At 36.6% G+C, this 24727-nt stretch overlaps 1 protein-coding gene across 1 annotated transcript in view; it reads left to right on the plus strand.

Annotated features, from left to right (window-relative positions):
- Nucleotides 1–24727, plus strand: part of LOC113500765 — a 99574-nt gene that overhangs the window by 71370 nt on the left and 3477 nt on the right. The window contains exons 2-12 of the mRNA XM_026881653.1: nt 3660–3801; nt 16541–16662; nt 19714–20526; nt 20611–20751; nt 20935–21059; nt 21272–21400; nt 21927–22095; nt 22368–22531; nt 22730–22897; nt 23185–23387; nt 23789–23954. Of these exons, the coding sequence (XP_026737454.1) occupies nt 3660–3801; nt 16541–16662; nt 19714–20526; nt 20611–20751; nt 20935–21059; nt 21272–21400; nt 21927–22095; nt 22368–22531; nt 22730–22897; nt 23185–23387; nt 23789–23954 (2342 nt within the window). The remainder of the gene's footprint in view (nt 1–3659; nt 3802–16540; nt 16663–19713; nt 20527–20610; nt 20752–20934; nt 21060–21271; nt 21401–21926; nt 22096–22367; nt 22532–22729; nt 22898–23184; nt 23388–23788; nt 23955–24727) is intronic.

Raw genomic sequence — 24727 nt, forward strand, 5'->3', positions numbered from 1 at the left:
TCTGTGATTTTTTCGACAAAAGATTGAATAAATCAATGCAAATCAAAATTGCCACACGCAAAAAACGATAAATGAATATGCCATTAAGATAAATTTTCTTTTAAGAATTTTTAAAAACTAGCAATGTCATTGAACGTGGTAATAAAATTGTGATCGAAGAAAAACTTTATGCTAACAATATTTCGAGCTATAGACATATTTCTAAAAACCCTCTTGCTGCAAATACAATAAATAATTTAGTTTTATACGCCGCAACAATTCGAACGTTGTTAAGAAGAAATTTTTTACTTTGTCTATACTGTATTAGTGTTTGTTGACGCACATTATATCTGTGCGAGTTTATTTTTTTATTTAAGTTACCTTATTTAAATTACAATCAACTTTAATGTTAGTTTAGTTTGATAGCTGTTGATCAGACTTGATGGAGATTGAATGAACTCGGTGAAAGAACGTAAGCTTCATAATATCCGAAAACGCTGAGGAAATTTTTCGTAAAACAAACTGGGTGAAGATAGTTTAGTTAAATTCTTTTTTTCAGATATTCAGTTTTAAAACAGTTTCGATCAAATATTTGTTCGATTACTTTTACGTTTTCGTTAATTTCAAAACTGTTCTCCTCCTTAGACATTACGTGAGTTAAAGGTACCATAAATGTATGCGATACATACATACCTTTAAATAGCTATGTAGACACGTTATATAGGCAGGTACCTGGAAGTGCGCCCCAGTAGACTGACGAAGCAGAATCCCATTTTCCATTAAACCATTCTTGGTCTCAGTGCCGTGGCTAATAAGCATTCAAGCGGCCTTCATTAAGCCACGAACGAGGGATGAGCTATTGATTTTATTCAGCTCTAATAAAAGCAATTCCCTTCAAAATGAAGTTCAGACAGATTTGAAAAGAAACCTATGAGTAAATACTATATTATGCCTTTTTTCCTATCGTTTTTCTTTTGTGTCTACAAACGGCGCGGGTGGCAACTGTTATTATTTAAGCTTATGTATGGAATATTATCGTTTGAAAAAAGAAGGACAAGTTTAAACTTTTTTAGGATTCAATACCTGGAAAAGAAAAGTTGACACACATATAGGATCAGTTAGTTAGTATATCAAATACTCCGCTTACAATGCTCTCAAGCTGTGAAAATCAAAAGATAGGGCCGTTGCAATTTGGTACGAAGCAACGTCTTTTAAAACAAATAAATAAAAAATGCTTAATCAAAATCAATCTTCTCAACTTACTTTACTTTTTCCGGTTTTAAAGAATCCTCTGTGTTGGTAGTCCGACTCGCACTTGACCGATTTCCTACATAAATTAAAAGTTTTCAATTCGTCAAAACCTTATTTAAACAGAAAAAAGACATTGAATTTATTTTGAAACCTCTCTCAATGAAGTTGGTTTAACATAAACATTTTAGTAATATCAGGTTCAAAATTTAAACAGAATAGATATCATCAAACTAACGTGTTATACATTCCATGTAACGTAAAGTGCTTGTTTTATTCTCCACGCTGCGCTGGGCTCACCCGCAGCGCTTTCCAGCAATTTATTCAGCGATAAAATAAGTGTAAGTGCAAAGCACGGCAACACGAATTTCCTATATCCCGCTATGGAAATGTTACATTTGTTTTCAATTTTCAATTCGAATATATGAATAGCACTTTAAATGAATTTCAATGTCTATTTCGAGATGTAAATGTAAACTTAAACATGGATCTTTTGATGCTTATTCTATCATGAGTCTCATTCTTATAGTTAGGACGCCTTTTTAATACACCTCGTTCTTTATTAGATAATTTTCTATTAATATTTATTTCACTTACACGGTATAGCTTACTAAGATTTATTTTAAAGCTCAGATCAGAATAAGTCATTGAATTAGGAGTTTATATTTGATTCAACGAAATGTTATGCTGACTTCACTGGAAGACAAACAAAGGAGTTGAAATTGGGTAACTTGTACATACTTGGGGGAAGTTCGGCTGACTGTATTATAGGGCCGGTACCCGGTTATGCCCGGTTGCGCCCGGCTAATCGACAATACCAAAGTCACGTACCAACCCGCCGGCGCCATCTAGTGGCCACGTCTCACGTTCTTCGGGAAATGGCGCGAAAAATTATACACTTTGCATTCAGCACGAGGACTGGCATGCGAGTGCATTACACTTGCCAATATTTCCAGACTATTATTATTTTAATGTAATTTCTATTCTTTCCTAGTTTTCTATTCCAGTACTTATGAACTGAAAATCGTTTATTTCTACGTTTCAGCGGTCTTTAATTTTTATACAGAGTGGTGAAGTGTCTTTTGAGAGTTTTTAAGTAGATTCACAGCACTCGATTTTTTATCCGTTTTTGGAATGAATTCGTTTTATTTCCATTAATAATGTGTACGTGTGATAAGGTTAGTTTCAAAAGTTCCATTTTTATCGTTCTAGAGTTAAAGTGACATATTACCTACCTAAAACTACATCTTTAAAACACTGGAACACACTTTGAACAGAGTAAAAACACTCGAATGCGATAGCGCGATAACTCTGACACACGAAGTTGGGATACTATCCAATAAATCCCGTAACGTTCTGCTACCACGTCTAGTCACTAATCTAGGCTAACTTCTGAATGCTAGACGCGTGTAAATCCTAAAGTCCCAGTTGGAATCGAACCAGGAAATATATCGCACTTGATTTTCCAATTACGTCGGTGTTAAGACTCATATTTCCGTTTGGATTGATAAATGTGTTCGCAAGCTATCTGATACCGATCTTGTTAAGTTGCGAACATGTATTAATTTGTACCCGTCGATCGGTAATCAGTATTAATTTGTTAAGTGTTCGAGCTGTTTCTGAGAAGACGAAGCTTCGTGGAAAATCCTCATTTATTTTGGGATTATAAGTACGAGGAGATGTTTGTTTTGATATCGAATGTGACGATGAAGAAGAGCGGTATGTCTTTATCGTATGTTAGATATCTTCGTCGAAGTAAAGGAAGTATATTGTAGAAGTATGAATCGAAAATCAGCGGGGAATACTATACTTTTAGAGTTTTCTTATTTGTGATCTTTATTCAAAAGTCTAACTGAAAGTAAAATGAATTTAATGGAATTGTTCGGCAAAAACCTTCCTATAAAAAATAAGAACCAATTATTTTCTCTTCTTTTTTGGGCTTAAATTGTAAATTCATCTGAATACTTTCATTTCAATTAAAATTCCGTCAATCATCATGCTTATTACGAAAATGTTAATTGAAAACCTTCGGAGGGCTGCGTTTTAACGATACTTTTATGCAAATGTACGTCCCTGACATGTTGACAATGAATTTATGGCCAAATTATATGTTTGGGCAAACATTCGAAATGTGCGGTAGGAAATAATGACATAACTGGCTAAGCCTCATTTAATGGTCAGTAATAATGTTATAACGGTAGTAATCATGAAATAAATTGATGTGGTAGTGTGGTACATCCATATATACATCAGCGTTAAATTAGAAATCACACATACTTAAAGTGATGAGCAAACCAAAATCTTTCCACTCTATCGGCATAGGACTGGTTAGTTGACTGCGCACATTAAATATTCGTATATCTCATTCGATATTATCTCAGCAAACAAGGATACTTTCCTATTAAGCAATCTAATGAAAATGTTCGTTTCAGGGTTGTCACTGTCGCCGTTTGTGCGGCACTGGCAGCCGGCGGCGTATGCGCAGCTGGGCGGCCGCCGGCACTCCCGCGCCGCGCTGCCGCCGCCCGAGCCCCCGCCACCGCCGCTGCGTCTGACCTTCCACGCACACAACAGGTAACACCAACAAAACGACTCCATTTTATTGTCTACCATGTCACTTAGGTACTGCGAGAATAACTTCATTGTATGGACTTTAATCCTCGTTGTTAAGTGTATCCAGAAAATGAAAACTACATAATATGTATACCTGGATGCGGATGCGGATTTCTCGTGATGCTACTCAATTCGTTATCTTAGGTTTTTAATAATTTAAAGGATCTTTTGATGATTTGATTTTGCAGATAATCTTAGGAACCGAAACGCATCGTATAAAGAACTAGATTATATTCTTGTGATAGAGAGAGATTTTTACTCTTGTGAATGGAGGATAAATCCAAGAGCAGGAGCAATGCAGTACCTACAAATCCTACAGTATAAGGGGCATTAATCATTTTAACTCTGGTCGTAAAAAATCTATAACCGTTTAAGTATTTATGTACGGACCTCTAAAACCAAAGCGTAGTAAATTGAATGTCACGAAATTCATTAAACCGTTGGAGTAGGTACCTACGTAAGCGGGCACAGACGTGTGACGGGACAGGTTGACTAATGACTCACGCCGGCTAAGTGATTTCTATTGCCCTATTGATTGCTCAATGCTAGATTGTATCGTAAATATACAAAAAGATAAATTTCAGATTTTTCTCCTTTTTCTTTCTGGCCAATGGCTTATGAAATATGTGTAGGTATACGTACACTGAACAGCTTTGGTTTTATGAAGCATTATGGTAAACCTTCATTGGCTTGAATTCTTCACTTAAAAAAAAAGAATGATACAGATAAAGTTTTTGTTCTCGTGTGATATATCTATACCTATATTTTCCAACAAAAAGTTTGAGCAAGGGCAAATTGCGTTCGGACTTAAAACGAATAATACATATTCGTTTAAAAAGTCGAGGAACACTTTCAATATTAACCTTACGAACTTTAAATAGCTTGGCGAAGTAATATTCCTAAAAAACACTCGAACCTTTCCACTGAGATAAGCTGAAGTTTACGACGCAAAAAGAGTTTGGCACTCAGCAAACTGCGCCTATTTCACAACGTTAAAAATTAGCCAGGTCCCAGGTTTTATCGCTTAAGAAAACTTTTAACTTAAAATAAGTAGATACAAAACGCCAAAGAAAAAAGTAATGTTGGTACTGAGCTCATAGAAACTTTTAAGAGGAGAAAAGCCCTCAAATAAAAGTGTTTATAAATGTATTTAATCCGACTTTACTGCTCTTATTTAAACTGTAGTTCCACAACATTTGTTTATCGAGTCCGAATTCGGGAACGAATCGCGTGCAGACATGTTTGCCGTGAGTAAATTAACTCTCTGTATGCACAGGCAATTAAAACATACACTGATCGCAGTCGCATTAATGCATATAACCAGTTAACAGCTCCTTATTAGCATTTGTGTTTTATAATTACGTTGGATCCTAGATACAACAGCTAGGCTTAGCCATGCACTGTAGATAATTGTTAATTGATCCCCTTGTATGTGTCGCGTTCAAAGCAGGTGGCCATTGTACATGAGTAATGGCCGCCTCATATCCAATTAAATGAGCATTAATACGCACCATTCATGTATGCATGTGTGCATCGTGAAATGTAATGAATATGATTGACGAGTTATGCTAATAATGGCAACACAATTAGCTGCATGGCCTAACGTAGATACTGTCATTACGTAAAGTAATAAAACATTAACTTTATAATATAGTTTTAGAAGTGAAACGAAGCAAAAATAATTTAAATTAAAATTACAGTTTAACGTTAACACTTGAGATCTCCGAAAGTACTAATAATTAAATAAATTTATCAAAAAAGGAACTTTGTAGTATGAACGACACAAAATGCCTAATCTAGATGGCAACTCTCTACCACCTTTATAATATGCATAATAATACAATATGAAATAAAAAGTTACGTAACCTTGTGTGAAAAAAACGTAACATAAATTAGCCATAAAAGATCTCTACGTGCCTCTGGTTATTGCATCAAAGCCGTTTACTATTTATTCATTAGAATAAATACAGTTAAATATAATATTTATAAAACCTGCGCATAGTATAATTTATAAGCGATTTGCATTCTCGATTCTATGGGTTACTCAATAAGCGCGTGAATTCAAAGAGGAAGATGTCCGATCAGCAGAATTGCCTGCATAATACAGTTCCCGGGCTATTCAGAATATGACAATCCTAGCAATCGCCATTGTAGCGGCACTCTGGACGTCTGCGACGACTAGCCTAATAGTTTCCACAATAACCTTTATTGTATCCCAATCGACTGATATTGTACCTCATTGTGCTGTGGAGTTACACGTTCCGAGTCAATGACTAGCAAATCTGATTGTTGTTAAGTTGTCTTTTAAATTAAATACGGGTTTTACCCGGGCTTTATTCTGCCACGAACGACTATGCTTTTTAGTATATTATTAATTTACCCTAATTGTTGTTTTAAATATATAATTAAGAATTCAAATATGTAAAGTTATAGATCCATGTCTAAATATAATAGTTACCATTCTGCTCATTGTGTAACGTGGCGCGTGGTCTAACTGGCGACGTAGAGCCGAACATCGCACGGCCCACGCTTCCATTAAATCAATGCGAACTCAAATTGTATTAAGTGAATTCAAACCGTGGCATATCTTGACACCGGCACCGCAACAGTTCATCGCCACAGATAAGTTAATTGAACGTGTTTCAGACTAATCCATTTGTAAGTTGTGTACGGCGAGCGTGCACATCAGCCGTTGGCCGCTCCATTCCCTTAATTAAAACGTTCTATGCCAATACAGTATAACGTGCCCTTTATACCGACGATTTGAGCTTATCTCTGGCGATCCCGTATGGTGAAATTTGAAGCGATATCGTCGTACGGTAGGCGTCGCTTACAAACTTGATCCGATGCAGGTAATCTGTTGATTTAACTTAATAATTGGGTTATCAGAGTGTAGTGATCCAATTAAAACGTTTCTGAGGTAAGGATGCTGATAGTATGTTGTGTATTAACTATCTAGTTATGTCAAACGACTTCGGTAACTTTGTTAGTGGTAGATACCAACATCTTTAAGTGAATCTTTTGTAACAACAAAAGATTTTGCAACATCTTTCGTATATTAGTTGTAGGTAACGCTTTTTTATCTTAGTATCTTTATCTAGTACCAGTCATTAGCAGCTTAAATTCTAAAATCATAATTAAAGTAAAACGTGTCATTTTCCAGTTGACGACGAAGACGAAGGTCCTATTTAATGTCAATATTCTGGGCACGGAGATTAAGTTCTAAAATTGGCACAAAGTATTTTCCTCTTCACTATAGACTAGATTTCTCGTAAAATAACACGAATTCCAACATTATTATTATGAGAAACTGCTATAAAGACTGAAATTTAACCGGTATTTTAGCTAATTAATTGTGAGGCTTTATTTTAGGAGCGCGAACCACAAACACAATTTAACAGTTATAAATATTATCTCATGCGATTTTAAACAAAGCTCCCTGTGCTCTTTTAAAGTACACATACAGAAATGGAGTACGCTCATTTCAAATATCACTTGTTTTAAGTAATGATTTGGCCTCCGTTCAACATTAACCGCATTAAGCTGAATTGATGATGATTGATGGTTGATTGATAGGTAACATCGACAAGACACTTGCTTGACGGTATTAATTGTCATAGTTCTGTATAAGACGATATTAGAAGCCAAATATTAAGAGTAAGGCACCAACTCATCAAATATAAATCCTTCTTTAAAAACGTGTATTTATTTATATCATAGTTGTGACGAAATTATTAATTTTGACAAAAGTATGTTCTATGAGCATTAAATATTGTATTCGCACCTGAGACTAGAATAACATGCTGTCGCTACTTAAATTTTGCGTGGGACTGAGGGGCTAATCAACCAAAAAGCCGGGTCCACACACGCAAATAATATTAACAACAATGACGTAACAGCCGTTAGCTTAATCCAATGAAAAGAAATAAGTAGATTACAGAATTCACGTTTTTATTTTACGGTGATATTGTTGCCACGAATATGAGTAGCCAGTATTCTATGAGACACTGCGTTCTGCTGTTTTTTAAAACGTTATTCTCTACTGAGCTCCAAAAAGAATTAAAGAAAGCAAAATGTTTATTTGTATGCAGCACAAATTAAAAAAAAAACGCAAAGAAATAGACGATCCTCTCAACAATCTTTCTATTGCGACTTAATACGTCATAAAAATAAGAATGCAATTCAACAATACTTTCTAAAGGAAATCCTCATTGCACTGCATATTTTTCGAATCAGGAACTGGCTTTTATGTTGCGAGTGGTTAACAAAATAATTGGTTGTCAGTCCGTTCAGAAAGGATGTGGGACAAATAGGAAGCAAACTATTGCTATCGTTGCAAACAACTTCGTACTACGTGTGTTGTGCTGGCTGTCACGATGTCAATTGGAATTGGCTTTACTTTATAGCAGGCGTCTTCTTGCTGTTAGATAACAGGAAAATTAATTGGAGTCCAGTGCCTTAAGGCTATGCACATCCTTAGGTATTACTGACTAGATATTATTACCTTAGTGTAAGTAGAATGTTCCCACTGTGCCACACATGCAAAATGCAAAATGAAACAAAAAAAAGATAAAACTTCATCTTTAGATGCTGAATTCAAAAGAAAATAAAGTTTGAATAAAAATACTCAAAGAATTTCTTTACAACTCTTTTGCAAAGTTTCTCTTTTCGGGTAGCTTCGTTAAAGTACAAAATATTTTTAAAAGTGTGTATTTTAAAATATGTATGAAGTATTTTTTCTCTTATTTCAATCCTATCTACGCTACAGCGAGACTTCCGCAGTCGCTGTATCCACCGGTTTATAAAATTTCGAGAAAGAACAACTGGCCGTTTCTGTTTCACTAACATAAGTAAATCTTGGTTCTCATCCCGGGTCGTAATCATTATATACTATAGCAACCGGGTTTGAGTGTGGACTGGTCGCCGTGGTGAGGAGCTTAGAAGCCACCGCAGAACTACACGGCAGACTAGACTGTCCCAAAGGTAGCTCTCACTGGAACTTTGCATACTGAATGTTCGGCACTCCAAAACTTAAATTAGGTTCAGCCACGCTGTGAAGATAGTCAAGTGAGAATTTCCTAGAATATAATTTGATTTCTAACTTTTGAAGTTTGCACCGAAATATTTATTACAATATGCAAATTGTTAGCTATCTTATTGATATAACGGAAGCTGTTGGCTGCGACGGGCTTTGTACAGACTAACCCGCGAAATGTTTGTTTACGTTTCAGGACCGGAATTTCTAAGAAATAATTGCTTGGAATAGAACTGAATAAGTGAAACATTTTAAACATTAAAGTAAAACACAGTTAATACCTTAATCCTGAGATTAGTAATCACATTAATATAGATCATAGATTATGAGCTTACAGTCCTAGTCTCAGATATGCTAGCGCTGTGTACTGTGTAATCTGTATGTATGTTCTGTATATACAATTGCTTTATTAACTAGGTTCGGTAATACTGTTAAATTAGTCCAATCGAAAACACTATGAATTTAATATCGAGATCATGAAAATATTATGTACTGTTTGGTCAATACGTATCAATGATTATTTAAGATATTCTCTCAAGCCAAGTGTCTGAAATTTCGGTCGGTAAAATCCACTGAAGGTAATGGAATTACCATAATCTAATATCACAATAAACGTACAATTATCCTTCATTAAAATTTGCTTTATTATTACCGTAACGAGTAAAACTCAAAGCAAGTTATTTGTTTACACGCCAGTTTATCATAATGGGCGTTGAAAACACGACGCAAGATTTAACTCGAGATAGCAAAGTTCATTTTCATTTTCGTTACAAAGTGTAAAATGTGCTAGATTTTATCTGATGTCGTTGCACTTGCTACGTGATGCTGTGGCGACAAAATTCCACGGGTTAACAACAAACTTTGCCGAGTTTTTACACTCGCCTGGTAGTCCTCTGCGATGTGTCCAATTATCTTTATCAACTCCACTTGGAATACTAATAACTGGTGTGAGTTGCCATGTTACTTTCAAAAATTTCAAAAGGTTATCAAAAAATATTCTCGGCCGAATTAAATAAATCAATATTTGATTTAAATTCGTGTGTACCTCATCTTCTTATTTTTCCATGTTTTCTTGCGAGCCAGATAATTTGAATAGAGAAAATCCCGCACTCGCGGTCGATTGACTTTGTATTAAAAGCGGCCGTCATAGTTTGACTGAAGCGATCCACCCGAGATGAGGATTTAACCCTCAAGAAATACTGAGCGTAAAAGGCATTTACCTCTGCCTAGTGTATTTAAATTAGAATTCTGCTACGCTCACATATTCTTACGTTGCTCCCGGCAAGAAAATGTGCCGTGACAATTTGAAATGTGTCTCGTTATATATTTCTGCATGAAAAAATATTGATGTCGTGTAGGCTTCTCGTTTCAAATTATCATGTGAAAACAACCGACGCTTTTAGGCTGTGATTAAATTTCAAATTAGGTTCCAAATTATTATAAGGTGTTTAAGACAATTGTCATTATAGATACCTTAATAATTATTAGCTTACTTAAAAAAGGAACGGACATGTTTCTCTTTGATAGATAGGTATACTAAGTGCTTCATTAGCTTTAAAGTAATAAGAATCTTTAATAAAAAACTACTTCAGTTGCCACCAAAAATGGAGACAATATAAAGAGAGGTGTTTAAATTTAAATTACGCTTCACAGGTAGCATCAAAGAGATTAATGTAATGCGGAACATTCAACCACAAAATACGTTGTTCATTTTGTATAAATAAGCGTGAAAGCCGTCAGACGTGTCATTATTGATTTTTCGTTAAATAAACTGGCTGAGGAAGGCCGAACACGCGTCTATTGAATTCTTAAATCATGTTAATAATGTTTGTTTAACACACATCTAATAAATATAAAGTGGTATACTGTTACTTCTAACACTGAGCAGTGTCCCATTAAGTAACACACTGACATTCTACCTTAATTTGAAAGCAGTAAATTAACATTCCTTCAATACGTACGGCTGATCCTTGAAAAATTATACTAGCTACCTAGTATAATTTTTCAAGGATCAGCCAGAGTTTGAAATGTTTTAAATATAACATGGTCAAAACAACTAAACAATACGATTACACGAAATACGCTCCGTAGAACGTGTTTACGCTCACAATTACAAACATTTTGGCAATAATACACGTTGCATAATTTATTATGGTAATGTAGTAACGCAACGTGGTGCGTATTGTGCGCGCGGCGTAACGACAGCCGAGCGACATACTGACTATATCCATGTTAATGTCTATCAAATGAGAATAGGAATGACTTTCCACCATTTTTACGGTTTACATTTAAAAATTAATATGTAAAATTGAACCCACGAAACTGCAGCACTAATACCTATGGAATTTGACAAATTATTTTTAAGTGACGTGAGTTCTAAGTGCTATTTGAAACGCCATATTATGTCCTAGTGTTAAGCTTTTAGCACTACGTGACTTGTGTACCAAATTAATTTACACATAACATAGTTTTTGTTTCCAACTGTTGCCCGACTCTACAAATTCGCGTGGAATTCAAGATAACATCTAGAGCACCTAAAATGTGTCTACGTAATGAATTGTGACTTTGGCCGACTTACGAGTCGTAGATATTTATTACTTGTTACGTTTATAAAATACCTACACTTTTACGTAGTCTCAAATGAGGTACTTTTTTGTTTTACTGCTGTGGTTTTTACTTTCTAGAAAATAAGTAGACCGTTCGCCGAAATGAACTTTCGATATCTCGTGTTAGCTTTACAACACAAATTCTTGTGTACCAAGATATTTCAACTATGTTTACGGGAGTTTCGGAGATCCAGTCAATGTCAGGATAGAACGAAGTGTTACATTACAGTGTTAGAGCGGAAAGTAACGCGGCGTGACTGACTGTGCAGCACTACCTAACTGGGGCATAAAGCTGAACACATGCGATTTGCGGTGTACCCACTACCTGCGTCCATCCCAACATAGTTTATATAGTTCCCAAGCATCTCCCAACAGACGCCTCATATTACTGGAAACTAAACAACAACAGTAAACCTAAGTCTATTCCCATCGGGATATATAAACGTTATGTTATAAATTTACGTACCCTAATCCACACAGACAAAGCACAACATACCTCAAAATTACCCCAAATTTACATACTTAATTAAAAGCAAATCTTGCAGGCTCGTCTATAATACTTTTTGTGCCGGTAAGCGTTGTGTCATCGCGCGTACCTCCATCACGGCAGGTAAACCCGCGCCACCCGCGTGACGCACACCGCCGTCTAATCTGAAAAGCTCTGGATTCTGAGTCCTATTAAAATTTTAATATAGAAATGAACAGCCCCGGAGGACGCTTTATCCCACCTAACTTTTATAACGAGACCCAGTTTATTTGTACATTATTCAAATTATACTTTAGTGAGTTTCTAAAATTCATTAATTAATTAAATGGCAACGTAAATAGCGTGCCGATTATCGCAATTGTAATGAGGGCTCATTTTAGATCACAATTAGTAACGATTTGAACTAAAGCATAATTAAAGCTTGGACAACCGCCTGCGTTCCAAATACATAATTGTGGATGTGGCTAGAATAACCACAGAGGTTGTCTAAATTCACTAGCTCATTGTTTGTTTGGCTTCCTCTTTATTTGATGGGCCTCTTTTTAAATATGACAAGTCTACACGAAAAACGTTTTGTTAAAAAAGAGAGGAACAATAGAGGAGTTACTTCTACTGTCCACTAATAACTTATAGCAAGTTCATTGAAAAATGACCTAGAATGTGTTCGTGGACCCAGATGGCATAAAATAATTCCCCTTATTTTTTCTTAATCAAATAAAATTCTTCAAAACCAAACTTTGCATTTAAACGAATATTGTCAATGTCGATAAAAACATAATTGTAAGCAATCATCAATTACTTTTACAACTTTCTTTAATTGAATCTCTAATTTGAGATAACTAAGTAGGTACTTCTGTTTTCCGAAACTGTCCAGCTGACCACAAGTTTAATTGTGTTTCTCAACCAAGATATTGGTCGAACCAAAACTTCTAACAATCCTAAGAACTTTTCATTAACCACAAGACAATAGAACTTTTCTTCCCAACGAATTGAGGAATTTCTCAGTCACGGTTCTTTTGTATTTTTAGACTGTCTTTGATATTCCGAGTAATTATTATTTTTTACACATTAAACATAGATATCAGAATTAGTAAGTTTGACCATGGTTCTGAGGTAATTGAATCTGGTCACGAGGTACTTTTTCGCACGTATGTCAATGTAATCCTTCTATACCACATAATATGCAACCATGTCATTGTTAATATGTATTGCGTAGCAGATGAACTCGTAAACACATTTTCCTCCGCATTACATGTCACAAGATTTCAAAATTGTCAGCCTGCAATAATAAGCCGTTAGATAGATAAAAGCTATTCGAGAAGACAAGATAAGGCTTCGGTTCAATTACGGCGGTGTACACCGCACCGCCGGAGCACTTCCCGTGACGTCGTCACTTAATATTCCCGAGCCCGGCTTGCACAATTACACAGCGAGAAGGCATCCAGCCTCCAAGCCTGTTTGTTACCAGAAATGAGTAATGGCTTTTGGAAATTGCCTCCGCTAATAACTTCTTACAGAGTTTTCAGGTCTGATCTACCCTCAGCAAATGGGGACGGACGAAGGCTGATGTACACCAACTTTCTAATAAAAGTTAAGCTCATTTTCGGTGTCACTTTGTTTTGACTTAAACGCTCTGTTTATTAATCATTGTAGTCTGTTTGTTTGGCTTCTGAAGACATGAAACCGCAAAATTCCCTACAGGTTCGCCGTTTGCAGGTCCGTCGTTGTATGAGAACACACAAGGAAATAAATAATTATTTTCTTCACAACTTTAAATATCATTATGGTAATGCTATAATAAAAAATAAAGGTAGCTATAGTATGATGTGCAATAATCTATACTATCTATACTTTAATAATATATTTACTTTTACTAATATATAAAGCTGAAGAGTTTGTTTGTTTGAACGCGCTGATCTCAGGAACTACTGGTTCAAATTGAAAAAATATTTTTGTGTTGTGTAGTTGTTAGGCTATATACCATTACGCTGCGACTAAAAGGAGCGAAGATACAATCGAAAATGTGGAAAAAAGCAGGGAAAATTATTCATCTTCAAGGGCTTCCGTTCAAAAATTCCTAACTTATATCTTCTAACCACGCGGATGAAGTCGCGGGCAACAGCTAGTAAAAAATAAAGGTAGTTGCCCTAATAAATACTCATAACCCTAACCTACGAGAGTACGACGACCCGCTTTTTCAGTCATTCCAACGTTCAAGCAAAAATGCACGTGTGTAGGTATATCTGTTCACAAGCATTTATCTCTGTACGTAAGTAGTTGGCGCATGCAATTAAATAATGTATGAGTTTGCAGGAGACATGAGCACATGCCGCCGGCTCAATAACCCGGCGTAATCTCGTTACGTCGCTAAGTCCCTAAACCCCGGCAAATACAAGTTTCGCGACTTATTAATATTTACTCAACTCTAAGTTAAATATTACTCCTGAGACTATTTCAAGTTAATTTCGCGGGCCCAATGGAATCACTCAGGTAATTAATTCGTTAATCAAGTTAGTAATCCGGTAAGCAAACAATAGAGCTGGTGAGATTCCGCCGCACTCAGTCAGTGTCCTAATGAAAAAGTTATTTTTATGCGTCTTTTGCCATTTTTCTATACTCGCCCTTGCATAAATATCTTCCTAATTGCAAAAAGGGTAATTACTCGACGGTACTTAATTTCAAGCTGATATTTTTAGCGTCAGCAAACTGGAAACTTTCTTAGGGTAAACGTTCTTTTAAATGAAGTTGGGTAAGCTTTTCATTTTATCAGTCTGTCATGGTGAAGCACGTAATTTAATAGACTTTAAATGATAAAGTGTTTTGTTATAGTAAAATAAAAGTATAAAGATTTACACATACATGTGGTAGGTATGTAGGCAAATTGTCGTCCTAATATTATGAAATGTATTTAGGACTTTATAGTAACAGATTATTATTTTACATTAAATAGCGCCAGAACTCAATTTCATAACGTAAATCTTGAAGTGGAGTTGTTTTTCATTTTTATAACAGAGTTAAGATTAAAAGTAAGTGTGAAGAACGTCTTTCAGGCAAAAACAAATAACGACTAAGCTGTGGGTCTCTCCGCTTTTAATTAAGATTAATAGTTTCCTTAATGGTCCGTGATAGATGAGCGAGCCTGTCGCAGCATTTTTATGTAAGTCTGGATTAGCTATTGCTGGGGTACTCCCCGCGACAACTACTACCTCATCTTGACGTCGCTTGAAATTCAGCTCATCGTGTGCGAAAAAAGTCGTGATAAAAATAATGAACACCTCGCGGATATACCTTCGTTTTAGCGTCAAGTGGAACACTTCATCGGTTCTGTCGGATTGGAATCAGAGCAAGTTTTCTATAACGAAGTTAGATCAGACAAACAAGGGAGACATCCGACCGTCTATTCGTCTAACGTCATTAGATACCGCTCGTTAGTGCCGCTTCTGACGTCCAATCTGGGGGAATCGTGAAAATTTATTGAGTTACATAAGCTTACATCAAAGGTGGCAAAATTTTTATCATAGACAAGACTGCGCTCGGCGACAATTTCAGGAGCTTGCTGCATTGCAAAGACGTTGGGTTCTTTAAAAATGAGACTGCTCTTCTAAGTCGAGTGTTTTTTGAGTAGACGAGCAATCTGGGTATTTTTTAAATCCTCTAGATCAAATTTCTATTAAGAAATCAACAACTGCACTTATCATACAGACAGAAAGCATGTACAAGTCAATAAGTATTGAATCAAAGAATGGTGAATCTGCTTACCCTATACTCGAAGCGTGATACAAACATTAAAGCGGATCTGCAAAATGACTAAGTTTGTCCTTCCTACACCATAACGCAGAGCTTCGTAATCAATCCAAGTGTCGCATCCTCATCAAACAACTAACATATTTTAAACCCGGAAATTTAATTTCCTTGCTTTACCTAGAAGGTGAAAGGTTTATGTGTCATTCAAGTTTAAGCATTAACCTTATTACCGGAGTAATAGGCTAACAGAAACACGTGTGCGTATTACCTTCGCATTAATTTAATACGCCTTCAATAAAAGTTACTGAACTAAAAACATTAAAAGGGCACGAGGCCTAGTATATCAGAGTTATGCGTCTGATTTATTAGCCATTACACTGGTGCTCTACATTTTAATACGAGCAGTTTGAACTCGGTGTGAATAGCATTAAATCATAATTAGCTGTACGTGCTCTATGAACATAATATGTGACGACGGATATATTACGTGAAATAGCGAAACTTTAGTACGTTACTACAGCGAGCTTAAGCTCCGACGATAAAGTGCTCTTTTGCATCTGCGCTAAGAATAATTGCTGCCCTTTTGTGCTGCGGGTTACTCTTTGTGTATTGAAGACATAGCTTCTACAACAAAGCGATACCCGCGGGAAAAAAAGATAAAAAAAAATGTTATAACTATCTATTGACTAGATGGCTTTTACGTTTCACTCCGTTGTTGTATTTAGGTGGCTACCTGCATTATACATCAGTTTAACTCTTGGAAATAAATGCGTTTTAAAATAATATTGAATAACTTAAGTCTAATAAAGCATTCGCTGTGTGTTGCAGGGAGTTCAAGCTGATTCTGAGGCCGGACCCCAGCTCGGTGTTTGCAGACGGCGTCCAGTTTCACTCGACAGGCGGCCAGATGGACTATAACACTGCTCATGTCTACTCTGGAAAGCTCGAAGGTGAGTTCCCATCACTAATTCAAGAGATAATTGTCGGAAATTAGGGTTTTCGAAATTGAAAAAGTATATAGTTGATATATTGAAAAAAAAACTAGTCTGAAAATGTAGGCTTATTTGAAATGCCCGAAGTTTACGTGCCATTTATTTGATGCAAAATTTAATAAGTTGGACAGCCTTCATCTTAAAACCAGTCTGCGTTGGTAGAGAGTCTATCTCGATAAAAGCACCTAAAGACTGAAGTAAAGCGACGCAAATATTAATATCGCTTCTCTTTTGATTTCACGAGTTTCATCTCGTTAAATTGAACCTGCGACCCATAGCACAGCAGTTCAATAACTTGGGCAATGTGCCAATTATATCGTCGTCGCATGCTTGTAGAATATATGTAGAGTACGTGAACGCTTCACATCACACGCGAATTATTATAATAGACTGTGGGGAAATGCGTTATTGTGTGCACGATGTTACCCCATCGTTAATTACTAGAGCTGTGGTCGTAAACCTAATATTACCGTTATTAGTTATTACCCCAACAATTGAACTAAGAGCACAAACAATATTCCAGGCTTTGACTTTTTAGCACGTATCAATTAAACGTTCAAAGAAATATTAAGTGTGTAAATTTTATCGATTTGTTCCATTGATTTATTGTGAAAATAAATCTTCATTATTGTATTCAAACAATTGTAACGATGTCTTGCTTACGGCAATACTCATTTATTCCACACGATAACACCTAAAGTAATTAGCTCGAAATCAAGAAGCGATGACACTAAATAATTGAGGCTATTCATCTCGCTCTTCGCGACCGAATAACCAGGTCAAATCAATCGCCTTCGGTGTTACGACAAAAGCGCAATTAAATCTAATGGACTTGCTATAATAACACCAAATTGAAGCATCTACTTAACCCAGTATTGAATACGAATCCAATATTATAATAGCAGAGAAGAAACTGTAATAATTAGTGTGTTAAATCTACAGAGATGTTGCGATAAACGCAATACAACATCACATAATCTTGCCACGGCATCAGATAAGCATGCTGATGTAATCCCAAGACTTAGCCAAGACTGATGCTACCGTAGGGCTGTCAGGAAACTAACAAACAAATTGTTACAAATTAAATTTAAAGCGAAATTAATTGCCACAAATATAACTAACGATACTATAACACGAGATGCAATAACTGCCTTTAGATACAGGGTTTGGTTTTAATGTATCAAATAAAGCGCGATCATTGCTGAGATAGCATTTAGCAATGGTATGCATTGCAAAAGAGAAAGTAAAGACTTACAGGTAACTAATCACCCACAGTGCAGTTAATATGAAACAAGATATTCACCAGAAAGGTGTTATTTGCGGTTATTCGTCAACCCTGCACAATAAGGAACTGTAGCAAGGCAGTCACGTGCGAGCCAACTCGTTTGTGCCAATTCATGCCTTGCCTTAATTCATGACGTGAACGCAGGGTTGGAAATACTTGTAGCACTTCACCAAATTCCTGAGACATGCCAGAGCTACTTCGTGTACACCTTGATGGAGGTGCTTACATCAAGATGACATACGAAGCTTGGGTTGGAATTTAAGATGTTAAATGCCTTCATGATATCGAAATGTCGAGCTATCGTGAATGTTGTTTATATCCGTTTATTACTTTTACTTCCTCACTAGAGTATTACTTACTGACATCGTTGTAATAAAAGTTGTATCAACATAAATACTTAAAGCTTTAACAGTATCAGAATTACTAACTTCAGTGTAATGAATATTACCTGACCCATTTCAGTCACAAAACTCGTGGAGCAAGCGCAGTGATTTTCGTCATATTCGTTTTATTCTTACCCGCCATTAATTGTTCGGCGAACAACGGCATTAAATTGTTTTCCTTAAACGGATTACTCTTTTGTTCGAGGTTTCTTTTAATTACGGGAGAAAGTCCTGTTAAAATGACTTTATCGTTAATTTATTAAGATTATAAATGAAAAATTCTTTATAGATCTTAGAAATGGTAGCTACGGAAGCTCGGTAATTAAACTAACGACAGTAAACTAACGAAAATTCTGAAAACTAACGAAATCTGAAATCATTGTGTTACTATAATTACTACTTTCTGACTGCACGGACAGCCGAATGGTTGAGATTGACGCAAGTTCTATTCCCGCGTAAAACAAGTTGTTCTTGGGCCTTGGCAGAGAGTTAGCTTAAAACTTATGGAGTTTAGCCATAGACACAAAGCCATAGAGACGAAATTAAAGGTTTAAATTAATTAAAAGACCATATGGCGATCGTCAAATTTAGCTAATTTCTATTTTAAATGTTTACTTGTTTTTGCCAAGTCTTTGAAACAACCAATTAAACATAAGCCCAACAAACTATGACTAACTTAATAAAAGGATATTATGTGCTGCGACCCATCTGGAACGCTGGAGACAAAGTGAATTTTGAACAAATTATTTCCGAAGTTGAATGTAGTATGTTCCTCCTCGACATCTTAATTTTTGTACATTTCCTTGAAGATGTACGAGGTCGAGTGCCTCACAAAAGTAACACAAAGACTCAATTATTCCACATAATTACTACCTCAGTGTAACTATTATGACAATTAGTAAATAGAAAAGAATACTTGATATGTCATTACGTACTACTGACATACAATGAACACGAAACCTCATTAAAAACATCTATCAAAAGTCCTGTCCATTAAAACCGGTTTCGCGGTTGTTCTTCGCCGATTTTTCCCTATTTCCTGTTGCCAGAAAATGAATGAATGAGGGAGCAGAGTGTAAAGTGGAAGCAGTAATTACCGTTATTTATGAGCGGTTTCCATCCCTCCCTACTGCGACTGCAAGTTGTGATTTTAATTCATTCAGAGTCCCGAGGCTCTTTGCACCTCGAATTAGTTTGCATAAAATATCGCAAGCTATTTATTTGAGCGTCCCCAATTTGTTTATATTTCAAATAAATGTTTTGACGAAAATCCTTTGAACAGTTGTACTCCCAATAGACGTAAATTGTGGAAAACATATTTAAAACATTATGATTTTTCAGATGACGAATCATCGCACGTTTACGGTGTTATCACGGCTGATGGTCTTTTTGATGGGACGATATGGACACCTACGGAGGAGTACTACGTAGAACCTATATCTCGATACAACATAGACCATCCATCCATGCACAGCGTCATCTACCGCCGGTCAGACGTGGAACACCCCTACGACACTAGTGAAGGAGCACCGTGTGCGTCACATCTACTTCATATGAAAAGAACTTTAGGACAAGAAGTTGAATTATTCAACTTTACTGATCAACGAAACATTAAAAGTTCTACCACGAATAATTTTAGCGATGACTTACGTAGCGAAATTCATAGACGAAAAAAACGATGGCTCCCCGAAGACGAAATGCAAGATGACGAGCCAAAGAAAAACCCTGAACTACCTTTAGACCTAGATGTTCCTTACACTAGCAACAGTGAGCCAAGTGATAAGTTAAGCACGAGAAAACCTAAAACCAAAATCGATAAGAGTAACCTCATTACTAAGGTGCGACTTGATTCTGAAGAGTCAAGACCTAAGCCAAAGACGCACGTCGAAGTGATAAAAACGAAAGCAGGAGTTGTAACTGTTAGTAAGGATATAGTTAAAAAGGAACCGGTAGGGTACACCGTGTTGTCTGCGAATGCCAGTGACGACGGTCGACATGTGAACAAGAGAGCTACCGTTGATCCAAGAAAAACCACGTGCCTCGTTTATTTGCAGGCAGATCACATGTTTTATCAAAGATACGGCTCCGAGGAAGCGTGTATTGAAGTTATGACGCGTCACGTCCAGAAAGTCAACGCGATATACAAAGTGACAGGTATTCTACAGCTTGATATATTATTGAAAATCAATAGAAAACATTTTGTCGCATCATATATTACTAAACACTTGTGGTTTTCAGACTTTAATCAAGATGGAAAGCCAGACAACATAACGTTCATGATCAAACGAATAAAAGTCCACACTTTGGATGCACTTAAGGACCCCGCATATCGGTTTCCCAACAACTATGGCGTCGAAAAGTACTTGGAGCTGTTTTCAGGTTTGCGTTTCTTTCTAATTCAATTATGCATTCAAAAGGGGAAGGAGGAGTTCCTTTCCCTGGTGAATAATTAAACAAAGTTAAGCTATTAGATCAATAAATTAAAAGTACTTAAAAACGTTCGAGTCTTTAAGTTTGGGATGAACATTTATCACTGAAGATTTATAATTTGTTTGATTACAGAGGAAGATTACGACGCCTTTTGTCTGGCGTACATGTTTACTTATCGCGACTTTGAAATGGGTACCCTGGGTTTGGCGTGGACCGGTGATCTGAAAAATGCTGGCGGTGTCTGCGAAAAGAACGGGGTGAGATTCAACGCCTTTTTTATCAACACTTTGCTAAAATCTTGAATGAATGAATTATATTCCAAAAACCTGTTTTTTTTAATTGTTCTGTTTAAGTAAATAAACAAACTTCAGTAAATATGTTGCTAAAACAGTAATAAAATGTTAAAAGAACCGAATCGATAGTTTCTACCTTCCCCTTCTAATACATGAAAAATGGTTATAATTTTCAGCATTACCGCGGCAGTATGAAGTCCCTGAACACGGGCATCGTGACTCTGTTGAACTACGGCAAGCACGTGCCGCCGGCCGTCTCCCACGTGACTCTGGCACATGAGATCGGACACAACTTCGGATCGCCGGTAACTGAGAATTATTGACTTTTAAATCCGAGCCTACACTTAGTATTATATTATCTAAACACTCTTTTATATTCCACCAATTCTCTCCGTCGAATATAAGATATAATTTTTGCATCATCTTTGCGTAAATTATGAAAAGTATTTTCGAAAACGGAATGTCAAATTTACTTTGTTTTTTTGGGTGTCTTAAGAATATTATAATATACTCGTACATCTTCGTAAAATAATAAACATAAGAAGTACATGTGTTTAGTTGGTACTACTCGACGGAGTATTTTTTCAGGGACTACACGTATTTGTTGCACAAATATTTCTGTACCCTTTTACGTCATATATTTATAACCTAATCAGGGTAATATATGCAAAACTTTTCAAGGATTAATTTTAATGTCCTTTAAATATTATAGAAAACTAAATCATTCTTTTCCTTATCAAAATTTCATTTTTTTTTGGCAGATAACCACAGTTATTTCTGCAATTAATTTATTTCTTTGAAGTGTATTACAGTTAACTCTTTTGATTTCAGCACGACCCTGAAGTTTGCACCCCTTTCGGTGAAGACGGCAACTACATAATGTTCGCGCGAGCCACTAGCGGCGACAGGAAGAACAATAACAAGTTTTCGCCATGCTCGCTCCGAGCTATTGATCCCGTTCTCAATAACAAGGCGAGATCTCCTAAGGGATGCTTTACCGGTGAGGCATACATATTACTATCAAATTCTGATGAAGGAATGGATCAGGTAAACAAGGTTTTACCAAAAAGTCGGTCAAAGAGACTGCAATACCTGTCACGTGCAGGATAGCTTTTAGCCATTTGGCGGTTGACCATGAGGTTCAAATGCCTTGATTCAATAGCAAATCGCTCATAAAGGGTGCCTTCAAATTAGTGGCGTGTACCGCGCGACTCTCGTGGCTGTGTACTCTTTTTTATTTTCCGTTGAGACTATTGTATTTATAATTTTCAGAACCTCAACCGGCAATATGCGGTAATGGCGTTGTGGAAGAGGGCGAGGAGTGCGACTGCGGCTGGGCCTCCGAGTGCACTGACGTGTGCTGCCGCCCTCAGGCCGCCAGACCGCACTACAAGCCATGCACTCTCACGGAGCACAGCGTCTGCAGTCCTAGTCAGGTACTTACATATTTTATTAGTATGATATGAAGAATCCCGTAGTGTGCAGTGAGAATTAGATATTTCTTACTTCTCTCTGTCATTTTGTAACAATTTATAGATGTCTCGACTCCGACTGACCCTGTTTGGCACCGGCCACCAATGACCGATGCCCTTTTTTTATTCTTATGACATTAAGCAAAAATGCCAATGTTACAGGGTCCGTGCTGCACAGCATCATGTACTCTTAAGTTCGGCGACAAGTGTCGCTCGGACAACGGCTGTCGCGACGCGGCCTTCTGCGACGGCAAACGTGCCGGTTGCCCCGCTAGCAGGCACAAGCCCAACAGGACACGCTGCGATAAGGAACTCGTTTGCTATATGGGAGTTAGTATACTTGTTTGATTGCTTGAATGATTTATTAGCGATATTTGTAATTTATGAATTTAATAACAATTATATTTTTTTATATTCAGTTTTTTCTATTTGTACTTTTGCGCTAGGTAATGAAGACACTTCTTATTACATTAGAGCGAAATTCGAAGTTCACTTGAAACAAATTATACTTTTTTTATTATTAATTATATTTTTAACGTGTTAGAGTCAAAATATTTACTAGACAATTAATTACTAGTCACGAAATCATCAGCTAATATTAAAATTGTACCATCCAGGAGTGTACGGGCTCGATCTGCCTGGCGTACGGGCTGGAGTCGTGCCAGTGCCCGGCGCGCAGCGAGGACCCGCGCTCGGCCTGCGAGCTGTGCTGCCGGCGCCCGGGCGGCGCCTGCCTGTCCTCCTTCCACTGGAACACCGCGCCCTTCGACGTGCCCGACATGTATGCGAAGCCTGGCACGCCCTGCAATGATTATAACGGGTCAGTACTCTTTATGTAAAGGCTTTAATAGACCGATTCATGATTAATAACTGAACACTACTAACCACCGTTACTCACCTACTACTGCCGAATCAATAACCGGTGCCCTATGACTTAACATTGTGTAGTTTTTATTATATTTTATTTTGGAACGTTTGCTCAAATTTTTATTATTGCTATCGAAAAAAAACTACCAGAATCGCCCAAAAAGGTTCATAAAGTCACCACACGCGTAGGACAAGATTTTTTCTGGGATCTGATCCGATCTGAATCTGAGTCTGGGTGTCTTTGAGCATGTGACTTGAATGTTTGTGAAACCCTCCGCGACAAAAGGATTAAATTCCTAAATGGGCGAGTCGTTTTTTTTTAAACATAAACATATATTGTTTAAATGTCTTCAGGTATTGCGACGTGTTCCAACGTTGCCGCGAGGTGGATCCTTCCGGTCCGCTGGCTACTCTCCGCAAACTTCTTCTATCAGACGAAAGCATCGCAGGCTTTAAGCGATGGGTGCTCAAACACTGGTACGCCGTGCTGCTCATACTGCTCGCCGTAATCGCACTCTTGGTAAGTTCCACAAAATATACCTACTCTAATATACTTATACCAATTGTACTGCTGTTTCCACTTACAATAAATTGGATGGCTTAGAGTTTCTAATGAGTGAATGATATGAATGGAGAAAAAAAGAAAACATTTTTTCTATTAAAACGGTCTAAAACGAATAATATTTTTGTAATCGGTAAAAATGGGCCATTCCAGCATTTATTCAGAAAATATACATCATTACATACATACAATACTTCGTCCAAACTGTAGGGCAGTTTGTTGGCAGATGCAACTCCCGTTTACAATATTCAGATTTTATATATACCATACTTTTTCATCAAAAAACTTACAACAAATAATACCAAAACTAAGTACTAATTAGATTTAACCTACCTACCAATTTCCATCAGAGAGATCTTGACAATAGTTATTAAAAAGAAACTTCGTTATTTTATTTCTGAAAGAGATCTTTGTAGTACAGCTACTTTCTAAATCGGACGGTATATTATTAAAAATCACACATGACGTGGTACTTCACATAGCACCATAATGTAGTCGTAATATCGGTTAAGTGAACATATTAATAAAAAAATAATGAAATATTTTATGGAATGACAGAAACAAAATCGATTGTTACGAGGAATGACGTTATTAAGTATGTGTGAAAACTAAAAGTAAATTTTTTTCTAAACATAATATATTTTTAAAGTTTAGTTTTCAACGAATTTCCGAATTTAGTCAACTAGCCTATTTTTGCACACTCTCTTTATTCAAATGCTCATGAAGGACAA

The sequence above is a fragment of the Trichoplusia ni genome, chromosome 14, assembly GCF_003590095.1.
Source record: "Trichoplusia ni isolate ovarian cell line Hi5 chromosome 14, tn1, whole genome shotgun sequence".
In the NCBI taxonomy this organism is placed as follows: Eukaryota; Metazoa; Arthropoda; class Insecta; order Lepidoptera; family Noctuidae; genus Trichoplusia; species Trichoplusia ni.